At 47.4% G+C, this 16,653-nt stretch overlaps 1 protein-coding gene and 1 pseudogene across 1 annotated transcript in view; one reads left to right on the top strand and one right to left on the bottom strand.

Moving 5' to 3' along the window:
- Positions 1 to 13,289, bottom strand: part of ELOVL6 (ELOVL fatty acid elongase 6) — a 92,004-nt gene extending 78,715 nt beyond the window's left edge. The window contains exon 1 of the mRNA XM_069459205.1: positions 12,827 to 13,289. Coding sequence (XP_069315306.1) covers positions 12,827 to 12,915 — 89 coding nt within the window. The 5' untranslated portion in view covers positions 12,916 to 13,289. The remainder of the gene's footprint in view (positions 1 to 12,826) is intronic.
- A 2,648-nt stretch (positions 13,290 to 15,937) lies between these two features.
- LOC138375535 (U6 spliceosomal RNA) lies at positions 15,938 to 16,051 on the top strand (annotated as a pseudogene).
- Positions 16,052 to 16,653: the final 602 nt, after the last annotated feature.

Below are 16,653 nucleotides of genomic sequence, written 5' to 3'. Positions count from 1 at the left end.
TTCTTTTTTTTTTTTTTCTGAGAGAGTCTCATTCTCTCCCCCAGGGTGAGGTGCAGTGGCACAATCATGGCTCACTGTAACCTCAAACTCCTGGGCTCAAGGGATCCTCCCACCTCAGCCTCTCGAGTAGCTGGGACTACAGGCACACGGCACCATGCCTGGCTGCATTTTTTTATTCTTATAGAGACGAGGTTTTGATATGTTGCCCAGGCTGTGGTCACCAACTCCTGGCCTCAAGCCATCCTTCCACCTCGGCCTCCCAAAGTGCCAGGATCACAGGGCTGAGCCACCATGCCCTGCCCTTCTCTAGGATAGTTCTTATCTACACTTTTTCTACTTGCATCCAGAAATGATACTTATTTAAGTTGTCTATAACTTAAGAAAAGAATTTTGGGCCGGGCACGGTGGCTCATGCCTGTAATCCTAGCACTCTGGGAGGCCAAGGTGGGTGGATCGTTTGAACTCAGGAGTTTGAGCAAGAGCGAGACCCCCTCTCTACTAAAAATAGAAAGAAATTATACGGACAGCTAAAAATATAGAGAGAAAAAATTAGCCGGGCATGGTGGCACATGCCTGTAGTCCCAGCCACTCGGGAGGCTGAGGCAGGAGGATCGCTGGAGCCCAGGAGTTGGAGGTTGCTGTGAGCGAGGCTGACGCCACGGCACTCTAGCCCGGGCAACAGAGTGAGACTCTTTCAAAAAAAAAAAAAAAAAATTTTTAAAAAAAGAAAGAATAGAATTTTGTCTAAATTTAGAGAAAGGATAGAACCAAAAGATCATCACTGACTCGTTTACAGAGAGTTTCTTTTTAAATATATACCATATTATTTTTTTCTTTTTTTAGAGACAGGGGTGTCACTGTGTTGCTCAGGCTGGACTCGAACTCCTGGACTTAAGGAATCCTCCCACCTCAACCTCCCAAGTAGCTGGGGCTACGTGAACCATTCTCCCCTGACCTCTAATGACAGAGACAATGCACGATAAAAGATGGGGATGAAGGGGCAGGTCTTCCTGGATCTAGGCTAACTCCCTGGCTTCTCACTACCTTGGTCAACTACAGGGGAATTAAAATGTAACAAAACAAAACAAAACAAAAAAACCTACTTTCTGTGTACTCAAAGGCAATCTCTCTCTCCTCTCCAAGAGGATGTCCAGAAGAAGCAGAGTCCAAAGCAATGCCCAGGACCAATAAGATCTGCTCCACAGAGGGTCCCTGTGAAGAGCACTGTCACACTGCTCCCAAGCAGACCCTGGGGCTTCCTACAGATCAAACACGCCAGGTTCTCCGGATGCTCCGAGCCTGGCCTCTGGACGAGGCAGACGGGCCCCTTAGAACCTTCATTTCAGAGCGTGACGAAAGCCTTCTAGCTCCTAGGCGTTCTGCAGTACCAGATACATTTGTTAACGATGTATTCTCGTTTGCCTGCGACATCTGTTTCCAGGTGCCACAAGGTCCCTGAGCCAATTATTCTATTCATTTTTTCCACTCTAGGGACAGGTTTATGTTCAATCTTTTATCTCTATTAGATTAGATGACTCCTGCCCACAGGGAACCTTGCCCCGTTAGATGCATTCCTGAGCCTAGGCATAAAAGTTGCAATGTCAAAGTTAATGTCTTTTATCACCTTCCCTTTAAAAAGCATGACCTTTTCCTACTAAAAACTAATCAAACTGTCTAACTTATTATTGCAGAAAGAGAAAGAGGTCTCTTATGACATCAACACTGTGGCTCATTTCTACCTTGACCTGAGAAAGCATATTCACCTGGAGTTAGAATGTGCAGCCCAATGTCCTCACAAAATGCCTTGACATTTAATTGTATTGCTTCATGTTTATTTTAAAATGCGGAAGTATTTTTTAAAGTGACCTGACGCCAGATATTGTACATACCTTTATAAAATGAGATTTCTCTTTAAACAGTAAGTACATTATAGTTAATGCAAAAAAAAAGAAAAAACAAAAACAAACAAACAAACAAAAAAAAAACACCAAAAAAAAAAAAAAAACCCCGGAAAAGACTGCGTGCATAATCATACCACCCACGCAGCCCCGGGACGCTACTATAAACCGATTATAGTAAACTGGCACAGCAGGAAAATAATAACCATCATTTTACCACCTTTACACAACTACTTTTTACCACTTTTGATATTATTTTCTTCCAGTTTTCCCCCCTCCAACAATTAGCATGAATTCACCAAGAATTAGTCACGTTAAATTAATGTTTTTTTTCCTGTTAAAAATAAGATGAAAGAGAATAAAATAAGCGTTAAAACACTGGCTCCTTTGGCCGGGCGCAGTGGCTCACGCCTGTAATCCTAGCACTCTGGGAGGCCGAGGCGGGAGGATCGCTGGAGGTCAGGAGTTCGAGACCAGCCTGAGCAAGAGCGAGACCCCAACCCTACTAAAAATAGAAAGAGATGATCTGGACAGCTAAAAATATATAGAAAAAATTAGCCGGGCATGGTGGCGCATGCCTATAGTCCCAGCTACTCGGGAGGCTGAGGCAGGAGGATCGCTTGAGCCCAGGAGTTTGAGGTTGCTGTGAGCTAGGCTGGCGCCATGGTACTCTAGCCCGGGTGACAGAGCGAGACTCTGTCTCAAAAAAAACCACTGGCTCCTTAAATAGAGTCTCTCATGACTCATTTAAGGAAAGAGAAAGATGTACAGGCTAATGCACCGAGATGCATTTAGAAGTGAATGAACAGCCTTGGGTATCCACGCACACACGCATTCGTCCATCCAACATACACTGAATGTCACCATATGCCAAATTCCACGGGAAGCACTGATTTTGGAGAAAATACTTGTCCATTTAAGAACCAAGTGCCAGCACATCACAAAACAAGGGACAATGGATTCTGATGGGTGGAGAGGAGAAAGGCTTTGGAATTCAGATTTGAAGAAGTAGGTGAAGGATGAGGCTGGCTTCGGAAGGCAACACAAGGAAGGGAGAATTTGGAGCCAGATTTGGGGGTGGCCTCTCAAACCATTCAAAACAATTTGGATTTGTCCATAGGCCATGGGGAAACCACTGAAGGTTTTGAACCAACCACAGGAGTGACATGATCAGAACGTGTCATTCTAGAAAGACAATGAATGGGAGGCAGGGAAGTAATCTCGGAGACTAAACTAGGGGTGGAGGCCTAAAGGAAGCTACTATCAAGCAGAATGAACCGAGAGAGATGGCATTGAGACCCACATCCCACGGGACTCGTTTGTGAATTCCAGGTAGGAGAGGAAGGGGTGAGTACCTTAGCTTGGGTGCTGAGTTATGTTTATGTCCTGGGCCCAGGTAGATGAAAAGGTAAGTAAGACCAGGTGAGCTGAGAAAGAGGTCAGCTTGTGAAATTAATGGCTTGAGAACGACCCAAATAATGCGGGATGAAATTAGTGTCGCACAGAGCAGTGCTTGTCCCCAAGATGTGTGGGAAGATTGCACAGTGACACCTGGCTGGGTCCCTCCACAGACCTGCAAGATGTGAATCTCTGAGCTGAAGCCTGTGCATGTGTATTCGTGGGAAAGCAAACTCTGCAGGTGAGCCTGACCCAAGTATCTGGTTAAGGTTCATGGACACGGAGCATGTTTCTCAAAACATTTTTTGGCCTCATACTTCACTCTTGCCAGTGGGAAAGGAATTCAGTAATTACAAAGAACTGGAGAAGAAGCAAGTGCTAACCAAGAGAGGCGATCACACACAATATCAGCAATCACAAAATACAGGTTCAAAAAAGTAGATTTTTTGCAAACATGAATGCAAGAATAGTAATTCAAAACCAACTACCAGGCAGGGCGCGGTGGCTCACGCCTGTAATCCTAGCACTCTCGGAGGCCGAGGCAGGAGGATCACTTAAGGTCAGGAGTTCGAGACTAGCCTGAGCAATAGCGAGACCCCATCTCTATTAAAAATAGAAAGAAATTAGCTGGACAGCTAAAAATATATATAGAAAAAATTAGCCGGGCATGGTGGTGCATGCCTGTAGTCCCAGCTACTTGGGAGGCTGAGACAGGAGGATCGCTTGAGCTCAGGAGTTTGAGGTTGCTGTGAGCTAGGCTGACGCCACGGCACTCTAGCCTGGGTGACAGAGTGAGACTCTGTCTCAACAAAAGAAAGGTTTCTCTCCCACAGGCTTACTACAATTCAGTCACATTTACAGCCAGGCCTCCATCACTGAAATAAAAGAATCTTTGAACAATGGCCGAAGAATCACTTGAAGCATAAACTTACAAGTTTGTAACTCCAGAATTTTCCACCGCCATCATTGCACTGATGGATACAGAGTAATTTTATCTTTTAGTGTGTCTAGTGTATCTAACATACAGAGTATACACTTTTGCGGAATAAATTATTAAAGGAGATAACCTCAGGTGTTTTGCAGAAAATAAATTAGTCATCAGTGTCTGTCGCCTGACTGCCCGCATGTCGCACTGCGTCACGTGTGACAGAAGCTTCTGGAAATGTTCCCAAATGTTCACGACACAGCTGTGTCCCCACGATTCTTACTAAACCGCATTTCTATTACTGGATGTTTTCTCCTGCCAGGATCTTTCCAAGCACATGACAGGCTTGAGGACGGAGGTGATGTCATATTTTCTTTGTCTCGGTGGCTCCCTTGCCGTGGCTCCTGCATCATGTGACTCTTTATGTCCTGTTGGAAGGCGAGACCGTGTGGCCCTCTGGAGTCACCTCAGGGATTTATCATTCCGATCAGCCTCCCTTTGCCCTCCCGATCTGTCAGTCTCGTTGTCTATGGCGCAAATGACAATAGTGATACAATAAGTGTATGTGCCGGGTACTCTTTTAAAGGGCTCACCGTGTAATAACTCATTTAACCTTCACAACCTGCTCAGGTAGATGGGCAGAGTTCATTATCAGTACCTTCATCATCCCTGATACTATTATATCGTCTTCTTCCAATTCGGAGATGAGGGAGCTGAAGGAGAGAGAAACTCATTAACCTGCCCAAGGTCACGTGGCTCCTACTGGTGGAATCAGGCCCGGAATCCACCACGCTGGCTCTGCAGCCCACGAGCCTAACCACTACACAACAGTACCACAGTGAGGGCTCACGCCACACCTGGGAGAAACTGGGAAGTAATAACTAAGTCCAAACATTAACAGGGAATCAAAGAAACTAATCCCTCTCTACCCGTGTTACTGGATGGATCCAATAGACACAGCCTGTCTCGTTCTCTCTTCTCCCTCCCTTCCTCCTAAGGCTGTTGACCTTACAGGCTCTTTACAAAGAGACAAACAGTTGTTCCTATTAATTCAGACGGTGATGGAAAATACGTTTCTATTTCATATACCGAACTAGTTGCTGGATCTGCTGCCAACGACAGAAGGTGCATTAGAGGCCACCGAAGTCACCCTGGAGACGTTGTTTGCACTCATCATGCTAGACAAATGGTTAATATTCTTAATATATCCCAAGGGGAAGCAAATCAGCTAATTGGCAAAGGACAGGCGCGTGTAATTCACAAGAGCGAATAAAAAATACAAAGAACATTTTTTAATTTCTCCAGGATTCGAATAATAAATATAAATTAAGACTATGGGGCTGGGCCCGGTGCATCAATCCTGTAATCCTAGCACTTTGGGAAGCTGCAGTAGGAAGATCTCTTGAGGCTAGGAGTTGGAGACCAGCCTGAGCAAGAGCAAGGACCACCCCCCTGCAAAAAATACAAAAACTAGCCGGGTGTGGTGGCCCATGCCTATAATCCTGGCTACTTGGGAGGCCGAGGTGGGAGGATGGCTTGAGCCCAGGAGTTCCAATCTCAGAGACAGAACAAGAGATCCTGTCTTCATAAAATAAATTAATAAAATAAATAAGGCCGGGCGCGGTGGCTCACGCCTGTAATCCTAGCACTATGGAAGGCCGAGGCAGGAGGATCAGTCGAGGTCAGGAGTTCGAGACCAGCCTGAGCAAGAGCGAGACCCCATCTCTACTAAAAATAGAAAGAAATTATATGGACAGCTAAAAATATATATAGAAAAAATGAGCCGGGCATGGTGGTGCATGCCTGTAGTCCCAGCTACTCGGGAGGCTGAGGCAGGAGGATCGCTTGAGCCCAGGAGTTTGAGGTTGCTGTGAGCTAGGCTGACGCCATGGCACTCACTCTAGCCTGGGCAACAGAGTGAGACTCTGTCTCAAAAAAAAAATAAAAAATAAAAATAAAATAAAATAAAATAAAAAAGCATCAGGTGTCTGGTGTAGTCCCTGGCACATAATAGAGAACCCCGTTGTTCTTATGTACTGAATGATCTGAAGTATATTTTAAAAACTTGGAAACAAGGATGAATGCGGCAAGACATTAACAGTGGTTGCTTGGATACAAATTAAAGGTGTTTTTTTTCCCCCCCTGCATTTATTTTTTACTGTTTTCATTTCTTTTTCCTAGAATAAATACCTTACTTTAGAATCTGGAAGAGGCTTTAAAACTAATAAAGCCAAACAAAAGGTACTCTCTAAGGCTTCACATCATAGGACCTGACCTCCAAGAACAGGATATCCCCAACCCACGCATTTTGTTTTTACTATCGACAGTGGGCGGCTGTTCACAAGTAGCTCCAAAAACCTGCCAGGGGAAATCCTGGCTCCAGACAGCACCTGGTGAAACACAACCTCCCGGAGTCTAGAACCAAACTGAGTGTAGGAGGTTAATATCACAGAGAAGCAGACAGAAAGAATCTCATAAGCTAAAGCTTTATAAGAAATGTTCCAGGCCAGGCGTGGTGGCTCACGCCTATAATCCTAGCACTCTGGGAGGCCGAGGCAGGTAGATCGCTCGAGGTCAGGAGTTCGAGACCAGGCTGAGCAAGGGCGAGACTCTGTCTCTACTAAAAATAGAAAAATTAGCCAGGCGTGGTGGTGCGAGCCTGTAGTCCCAGCTACTCGGGAGGCTGAGGCAGGAGGATCGCTTGAGCCCAGGAGTCTGAGGTTGCTGTGAGCTAGGCTGACGCCACGGCACTCTAACTCGGGCAACAGAGTGAGACTCTTGTCTCAAAAAAAAAAAAAAAAAAGTATTTGTCATTCCAGTAGACTAGGAATAAGGAAACTTAAAACTAAAAGTCATGAATGCTCAATATAGAAATGAGTCACGATAAATACACATCTAAGCTTAAACTTAGATGACCTATCTGGTTGACTCTTGCACAACCAATTTAAAATGACAAATTCTTTACTCTCAGGTAATACTTTTAAAGAAACGACATGCTGTTTTTTTTAAACATTCTCCGAAATCTGAATAACTGTGCCAACATTTGCAGCTGCCTGTGTACACATACAAACAGTCAGAATAAAGGAATGACGTTCGGAGCCTTAACATTACATTCAAGCCATGTTATATTTTAACTCAGATCTCCTATGATTATCAATGCAATGATATATGTGGCTTAGGTAACTTTTCTACAGAAATACCTGAGCTCGCCTAACAAAGGTAAATGGAAAGCAAATAATGGGAGCCGGTGGGTTTGAATATACGGACTAATATAGGTAAGAAGCAACGGTAGAGCCGAGGCAAATTTGGTGGACTGATGCCTGGTTCCTATCACTAGAGGACAGTTTAGCTCACCTGTATCCACACCTGAACAATTAAGTGAGTCAAGACAATGCCTGGATAACTCATTTCGAAAATACCTGGACCTGAAATATTCCAGATTGCTGAAGCAAACATGAGTTTTTGAATCGCCAGAATCATGCCACACTTCATTCTCCTTTGTTGGCTACAAATGAGTTAATTTTATACCCTCCTAAGTATTTCTAAGTCTCCATTCACCTCCTAGCTTTTCCACTATCTAAGTGGAGAAAGATTCTTCTTTCAAGAAAGTATGTAAAGCTATGGAGTGGGTTGACTTTGTAGTTAAATTCCAATGCTGCATCTTGACACTTTCAGAATCATTATCATCAAATGGGAAAGCAACAGGTAATCTTCTGGGGAGCACAAAATTTAACTTCCAATTTAACAAAAGCCCTTTCGTACAAATTTTAGCGCCGTATACTATCTATAATTACCGCAAATATATACATGGATAATATAACCATAAAGTAATTTGCATTAAGTTGGCTTTCATCCTTGGGAATCCTAAACAAACAAGGATTGCACGAATATTTATCAGTTCTTAAAAGATACATGAAAGTTCAGATCCAAGTTCTAGCACAACTTTTCATTATTTTCTAGGACCAAAATAGATCACATTTTTCTTCTATATACATTTTCTCACCCTTCTCACTCTTAATCTAATGCACATGACACCTATATCCCAGTGCTTTCTGAGGTTATTGGGTGATATGTTAAAGGCTCTCACATTTAGGATTTTTCAATCCTAAAGTTAATATGCACTGTGATTCTCCAAAATAAATAGCAAAGAACGTGAGTGAAATACAAACACAGCGTTTTCCTAGAGAGCTGACCAAATTTGTATGTGTTGTAATGTTAATGATCAAATGAAACTCCAGCCCACTGTGTATCTTCCAGCCATTTTTCTTACAAATGCACCCAAGAAGATCACAAGGAAGATTTCAGGGAGCAACTGAAAGCAATCTTCACTGGGGGGGGGGGGGGGGGGGGAAACAACAGCTGAATACTATGTCTGCATTTGAAAAGTTTCATTAACATGATGTTGCTCTCTTAATTGTAAGTAAAATACTAGTAGAGGTTTATGACGCTCTTTTATGTTCTTTAATCCTGAAATTGTACACTATGTTACTTTCCAAACCTCACATATAAGAAACAACCTATAGAGGTACAATCCCTTTTTAAAGTCTTTCATTCCATTTTCTCCCCCCCTTTGGTAAAAAACAAATTTGTGTAAAAAAGAGTTCCACAGCTGCATGTTGAAATCTACAAATTCCTACACTATCTTACAGACTCTAAAATATAGAATGCAAAATAGAACAACAAGAAAACCCTTTGATAACCACCACCGCAGGCAGAGAGGGGAGAAAGTTAGACAAATATACAAAGCATTGAAAGGCCTGGAGATGGGAACCATGCCAGGAGAGGAGGGAGGTTTGCACGAGGTCCCGGGCAAGACCTTTGCAGACGTCACCTCGCAGACAGAATCTTGCAGCAGTCAGCACAGGGCTCCCGCTCTCCTATTGGTGAGCCCCGTGTCAGCCGACATCAGAAGATAATCATCATTGGCCAGACAATTACAACTAGAGCAACCAGCAGCCACCTTGAGCACAGACCTGGCAGGCGGCGGAAAGAGACGGCACCCCCGGAGCCCAGCTTCCCCTCCCACTCCGGGGATTTTGTGTCACCTCACCGATCACTAGGTGATTTTGCTCCTTACTAGCAAAAGCACTTGCTAACGCAAGTCAGCTGTTGCTGAGAACAGCAGGGAAAGGCCAGACATCTCATGAAAGAACATAATGTCTCTATTTTCCTGTAAAAATCGCAAGGGCTTTTCAGTGTCAAAGTGGAACTTAAAAAACGCTATTTGCAGGTAAAAGCAGGCATTACTATTACTTCACGGAATAAACTCTCATTTACCAGATAATATAGTACCCAGGAGATGTTTAACTGGACATGTAGTTTCAAGATGAAGCTCAGGGGGATTTGCCAAAGGAATGTATTCATTACTTTGCATCTCAGTTGGTATTCTAATCTATTATATATGGAACCGTGCTAAAAAAGGTAAAAGTCCACAGTATTTATTTCATGTCGAAGTCAATCAGTATCATCAGGTTAATTGTTCACTAAAGCAGCAATCAACTTGATAAATTAGCTTCAGGTGAACCTTTTAGTGTTTACACAACTGAACAGTCCAAAAATGGGGTCCCAATCCATTAGTTTGTGCTATGGTTAACGAGTATGGGATATGGGGTATGTTCAATAAACCATCCTTATTTTAGGTCTTCTTAAATGATGCTAGTTACTGCAGACAGTATACTGGCAAACACTCCTGGCCCGCTCCTCCCAATTCTTCCAAAGCCAAATGCAGCTGATTTTTGAGATAAGGTTATAAAAATTACCCCGAAATTCTGAAGTTTTGTTTGATACTAAGACATTTTTTCAAGACAACTACAAATAAACTCTTGAAAGACAGAGAAGAATCTTCACTACATTGCAGTTTTTTCCTCCACAAGCTACTTCAAACCGTTTTATTATGTTCATGAGTCTGGAAAAAGCTCACGATTTGGTGTTTTCCTACCATTCCCCTTTCCTCCAGAGGGTCTAAAGCCTTGGTTAGGGAGTTAACAAACAAGAGAATGGAAGGAAAATCTTGTTCAAGACTTTCTGGCTGTAGGGTTTTTGGGGGGAGGGAGGAGAATATATAAAATTGGGCTCCCAGGATATTTGGGAGAAATGCACAAAGTCTGGGATAAAAACAAGAAAGCAAGACAGTGAGGGTCAGGCAGGGAGAGCAGCCTGCAGAGTTCTCTGACCCCTGTGTGCGATCCAAGAACATGAAATCAACAAAGAGGGCAGAAGCCAGGAAAGGAAAAAAATAAAATCTCAAGATGGGACTAACACGGTATTCACAACGCAGGGGGGAGGCCCAGCATGTCAAACCTGGCGTTCATCAGTAGTGCTGGCGATAAAATGGGCACCCATCGACCGGACAAGCGGTTTCCCAAGCATCTGCCGGGTGCTTTGCAAAAATCCAGACTGGCGTAACACAAGAACTGTGCCCAAAAGACCTATGTGTAAATACCCACGTATATAAAATAAAAGCCAGGAGAAAATATTTCTAGAAGCATGGTCAGCTAAAGAGCTAGGAGGAAGCTGGTCAGCGCTCAATGGAAGATAGTTGGCGCATTGTTGCCATTTTCGGTCCCCTGAGAGCTAGAGCCTGGCCGGCTCAGTGCGCACTCAATGAATGGAGAGGACAGGCGGGAAGTGGCCCCTGGAACAGCCATGAGAAGCCGCCTCCGAGAAAAGGCAACAAGTGAATAAGGAGACAGTGTCACCCGCGGCGGCGCAGGCAGTGAATGGGGTCAGCGGCAGCGCCAGGGCCGGCAGACTCCGGAAAGGCAGGTTCGACCAGGACGCAGCCCGGTGGGGACAGCGCAGACACTAGAAAATGGAGAGCGCACAGGCCAGTGGGGCAGGAAGAGGGCGCGGGCCGCGCGGGAGAGGAGGTGACAAACAGCTGCGGGGAAGACCCGGGCCCAAGGCGGGCCAGCTGTGCGGCTCCGGCGCCCGCCGGCTCGGGCCACCGCCCCCTCCCCGCCTCCGGCGCCACCCCCTGCGCGGGGGGAGGAAGTGCGTGTGAAATGGGACCCCGGGCGGCGGGGCCCGAGGGGCTCGGCTTCCCCGAAACGCCGAGGCCTCTCCAAGTCTGATCTCCTCCGGGACCGGGACCCGCGGGGTCCAGACACCTTCCGGACCCTCCCGTCGCGCTCGCGGCCCCGGCGGGGACCAGCCCCGCGCGCCATGTGCCCGCCGCACTTCCCGTCCTTCCCAGCGGCCGGCGTCCCCCCTCTCGCCCGCCGCCACCAGCCACGCCGCAGCCGGCCCCGAGCAGGCCCGGCCCCGCCCGGCTGCCGCCGCGAACGGCCAGGGGGCCCGGGCGGCCGCGGGCAGCGGGGTGGGCACGCGCCGGCCGCGCGGGAGGACGCGGGGGCCGCGGTGGCGCCTCCGGGGGACCAAGGAGGGGAAGCTGATCCCCTCCGCCCGGCCCCGGCCCCGCGGCATCCCCCTCCTACTGCACCAGCCCTCCGGGTCCCCGGCGCGCCAGCGTCCCAGGTTTCCCATTGATGAGAGGGAGGGAGGGAGGGCGCGGGGGCGCGCGCACGCGGCGGGCGGGATCCCGGAGCCCCTTCGGCCGGACCCTCCCAGCTCAAGCCAGCCGAGGCCGCCGGCCACCGCCCGCGCCGGGGTGCGCTGGGCTTGCCCTCCGCCGATCGCCAGGCCGGGCTTAGGCGGAGGGGAGTGTCTCCGCCACAGCTCCGTCTACAAGGAAGACGCGAGACGAGCACCCCCGCCGCTGTTAAATATTGCAAGGTGACACTGGATCGCCTCGCACCCGGGGATTCTCAGGAGGGCTGGCGGAGGGAGTGCGGCCAACGAGAAAGGCATTGCCCCCCGAGTGCAAGCTTTCCCGGGGAGGAGCCCCCAGGAGTCCGAGCCTGAGCCGCGGGCGGCAGCCGCGCGCCGAAATGCAAGCGAGCGTGTCCAAAAGGCGTTTCCGTAAATCAGAAACTTAATAATGGCGTGGCTCCACTCGCCCGGGTTCATTCATTTATTGCAGTTCTCATTGTCCCTCCTCTGCTCCCTCCCACTCCGTCTCTTGCTGAAACCGGAAAGGGATCCGCGTGGGGACAGGGGGTCCCGGAAAGGGGGCATCCGGCTGGGGAGCGGCGCACAGAGGAGGGCGGCGAAGCAGGGGAGGTGCAAGGAGAAAGGAAGGACACGAGGGATGGGGACAGGGCGAGGAGCAGCGCCGGGGGCGGCGGGCCGGAGAGGGTTAAAGGGAGCAGGAGCCGGGGTCCCCCCCTGCGCTGCCTTCCACGCTCCGGCTGTGGGAGGCCACGCAAGAAAACCCAAATCTAGATGAAAAGCCAGGAGGTAGCAAAGGTAGGGTCTCTGGACGGGGGCATCTCGCCCGCCTTGCCTGGCGCGCAGACACCCCTCCATGCACACATATATGTTTCTATGTTATATAATCTACATAAAAGACGCCTGTGCAGCCGCGGCTCGCACAGGGGCACCCGCCGGCCGAGCGCGTCCATGCAGCCCCCTTGCCTCCCGCCCCGGAGACCCGGGAAGCCGGCCCCGCGCACCGGCGAGACCGACATCAGGGCGCCCCGGGGCGGGGTGCAGGGGGGGACGCGCAGGGCTCCTGGGAACAGTGTCAGGCGAAAGCATCACCTACCAGTTTTCCTGCATCCACTGGATGGCTTCGTTCTCGTTGAACTGCTTTTCGAATTCATATTCTTGTAAAGTCAACACTGACATGTTCATTGGGGCTGATCTTCGGAGTCGCTACGTGTTCTCTACACAAAATAAAATAATCTGTAACGCGCCTGATTTCTAGTGCTGTCCTGTCGGCGTCCCCCGCCCGCCCCCCAGGTCTGCCCCGGCCGCTCGGGCTCCGGCGCTCGGTCTGCCCCGGCCTCTCAGCTACATCCAGGGCCGAGCACTGCGCCGCGGCTCCCAGCTCCTCGCTCCGGGGCTCCGCTCCGCCCGGCGTCCGCATCCACCGTGGGAGGGAATGAATGCCTTGCGGTCTTAGTGCCTGCACGTTTGTCCATCACCCTTTTTACTCGTCTACAGGGAAATCTCCTCCCCCTCGTGCGATTGGAAAATTAACCCTTTGCGAGGGAGCGCGCGCCAGAGCGAGACCTCTCCCCGCCCTGGGGACAGTGTTGTTTGTGCGAAGGTGGCTGGAGGCGTGGAGGAAGGACGCGGAGGAGGAGGAGGAGGAAGTGGCCCCGAGGTCACTCACATCCCCCACCCCACCCCCCGCCCCCAAGTCCCAGCCTCCTGGGCCGCCTTGCGCGACCTTTGAATGAAGTTGCAGCGTACGGGGCGCAGCCCTGAGGCGCGTGACCCCGAGATCTGGGCCAACAAAAGATTGGGAAACACGGAAACCTTCCAGTTCTCTCGCAAGAGAGCTCTGGGCAAATTTGCGTTGAGGTCACAAACGAAGGGGATGCGCTCCCCATCTCCCCGCCAGGCCTCCAGGACCACGCCACCCTCACCCCGGGGCTCTAGCTTGGGTCCAAACCAACCCAGGCCTCGAGGACCCCGGAGCTCCTCAATCTGGGAGGGGGGAGGGGCGCTGAGGATGAGGATGGTGGAAAGTCCAGAGAGGCCAGTGGAGGGGAAAGGCAGGGAGAAGGGGTAGGTGGAGGGTTTGGGGCCTGGGAAAGGGAGACTTGAATGAACAGAGACACAGCGGGTAAGGAAATGAACAAACAGGAGAACTGGACCGACTGGTCCAATGCAAAAACTTTATTTGTATGCATGAGGAATTTTGCCTCATTGATTGCACTTGGAGGTAGAACAGCAGAATGGTGGAGGAGACAGCTGGATGTAATGTTCACCCTATCGAACCACCAGCCTCACAGCAGCGCTGTTTTAACCTCAGCTTCCTAGTAGGCACGTGGCGTTTGCCAACCCCCCCCCAACAAAGGTAAGAAAAATGAAATATGAGTCATTGAGGTCTCTAATGATGTCGCTGGAAACTTACAAAAATAATAAGGAACACGTGCTTTTCAAATTAGGTGGACATTAGGACCGGAAAGAAAATTCCCTTTCTGGGAGCATCTCCCCCATAGTCTACAGAGAAGGTATTTTCATTGATTAGGTGCCTGTAACCCCTGCAAAGTGGGAACTGGGAGAAACGTCTCTGTAAAGAAGAAAGAAAGGGTGATAAAGAAAGAGAAAAAGTTTTAAAAATCCAGTACAATATCACATAAATCCAAGGGCTAGACTGATTGATGATCAGCAAATTATATATAAGTTGATGCTCCCAAAACGTCTACCTATGTTCTGTCGTCTCTCTGGCTAAAGGTTGCTGTTCTAGAAACTTCTGCAGTGCAAGTCTGAAGGAATTTGAAGGTAAGGGCCAGGCTAGAATACTTGGCAGCATTGTGCTGGAAGGTGGGTGTGACCAAATGAGAGAGAATTGCTCCAGAGGGCCTGGCAGTGTGAGCAATCAATATTTGGAAAGCGAATGGTTGATTAAATAAATGAAAAACAAAACAGAGAAGTGAGAAAGTAATCAAGAGTGGAAAAAAATCCAGGAAAGGTTGCAAGGATGAGACTTATTTTTGTCTAAAAAAGGCTTCAGTTTAACCATGTGTTAAGAAACATTACTCCAAAATGGGTGATAAGTCCCGATTTCTTGACTTTTAAAGAGGACAATTATGATGGAAATAAATGCTGGGTAGTACTAAGTGCTGAAGAGGATATTCAAAACAGTCACTGTGACTCCATCTGGAAAGCAATTTGACAGCCTGCATGATAATTTTATTTTTTTATTCATCCATCCATTTATTCATTTACGTTTAGAGACAGGGTCTTGCTCTGTTGCCTAGGCTGGAATGCCACGGCATGATCATAGCTCAGTTCAGCTCACTCCAACCTCTGGGTTCATAGCTGGGACTACAGGTGTGGGACAAGCCTGGCCAATTTTTTTGGAGATAGGGTCTCACTATGTTGCTCAGGCTGGTCTCGAACTCTTGGACTCAAGTGATCCTCTAGCCTTGGCCTCCCAAAGTGCTGGGATTACAGGCCTAAACCATCACACTCAGCCTATATTTTTATTATTTGTTTTTTTTTTTTAGAGACCAGTCTCCCTATATTGGCCAAACTGGACTTGAATTCCTGGGCTCAAAGGAGCCTCCTGCCTCAACTTCCTCAGTAGCTGAGACTACAGGGAGCCAGCATATTTGATAATTTTAAATCTACACCATTCATTCACCAGATATTCCTTGAGTACTGATTCATCTGAGCTCTTGGGACTCAAAGCGGAACAAGACAAACAGGGCTCTTGCTCGCTTGGAGCTCATATTCCAGAGGGGCAGGCAAAATAATTTCTTAGAGAATGAAATCTAGGTTTACAGTTAAACAGCAAGATAAGTAGGACCAGGAGTGCTCATTTAAACCTGGAAGACTTTACAAAAAGATAGCCACAGCTATCAAAGTGTTACAAAGAAGAAAGAGCAAGTCCAAAGGCCCCAACGTACAGATGAGTCTGCAAGATTAAGGACAAAAGGCTGGAGTGGCTTCAGGCCCTAACTCAAGAGTAACTGATAGAAAATTAGGCTGGAGAGATGGGCAGGGACCAGGTCTTGGCCTGGTAACCAAGATAAGGTATTTGGACTTTATTCTAATGGCAGTGGGGTGGGGGAAGATGATAAAAGGATGTTAAAATGGGGAGTAGCATGATAATTCCTAGTAATTCTACGACTAGGTGTTTACTCTATGAATATACTCACAAAAACATTCTAGATCTATGTAGAAGGTATTCAGCACTGTGCTCACTTCGGCAGCACCTATACTAAAATTGGAACAATACAGAGAAGATTAGCATGGCCCCTGGCAAATAGAAAAAAATTAAAAAAAAAAAAAAGATATTCAGCACTGTTTTTCATTTAAAAAAAACTGGAAGTAATAGGGAGGAGGTTAAAGAAATGGTAGCACACCCTTATAATGGAGTAGAATAAAGTTTTTCAGAATGAAATTATTCTATACGTTGCAATATCAAAAGAGTTTCTGATATATGTTGAAGGAAAAATTAAAAAGCAAGGCACGTGACGTGTGTAGTGTTACAATAAGAAAAAAAATCTACATTGTACATAACTTTTTTTTTCTGCAAAGACACAGAAGAATGCATTGGTGATATATATATATATATAGAGAGAGAGAGAGTTTGGGAAAGACCTCAGAGCCAACTAAGGAGAGTTTCTACTTACTGTGTCCACTGTTTATTTTTCTGTAGTACTTGAATTTTCTTACCGGGTATTTTATTTCAAAAAAGAAAAAGTCAGAAAGAATTAGCTGAGCAGTGAGATAATGGGTCCGTTTTCTATTTATAATTTTCCATACTGAAACACTTACTATGTAACGTAGTATAGGAAATCAAACATTTAAAATGGTGATCTTTCCAGACTCGCAAGGCGTACACTAAGGTTAGGAAAGAAGGAAGCGAATGTTGGGACGGTGCCCAGCAACACCACTAAGAATTTTCAT

This window comes from Eulemur rufifrons, chromosome 26 (genome assembly GCF_041146395.1).
Source record: "Eulemur rufifrons isolate Redbay chromosome 26, OSU_ERuf_1, whole genome shotgun sequence".
Taxonomy (NCBI): domain Eukaryota; kingdom Metazoa; phylum Chordata; class Mammalia; order Primates; family Lemuridae; genus Eulemur; species Eulemur rufifrons.
The sequence above is the reverse complement of the archived record's forward strand: the minus strand, read 5'-3'. Positions and strand labels throughout refer to the sequence as shown.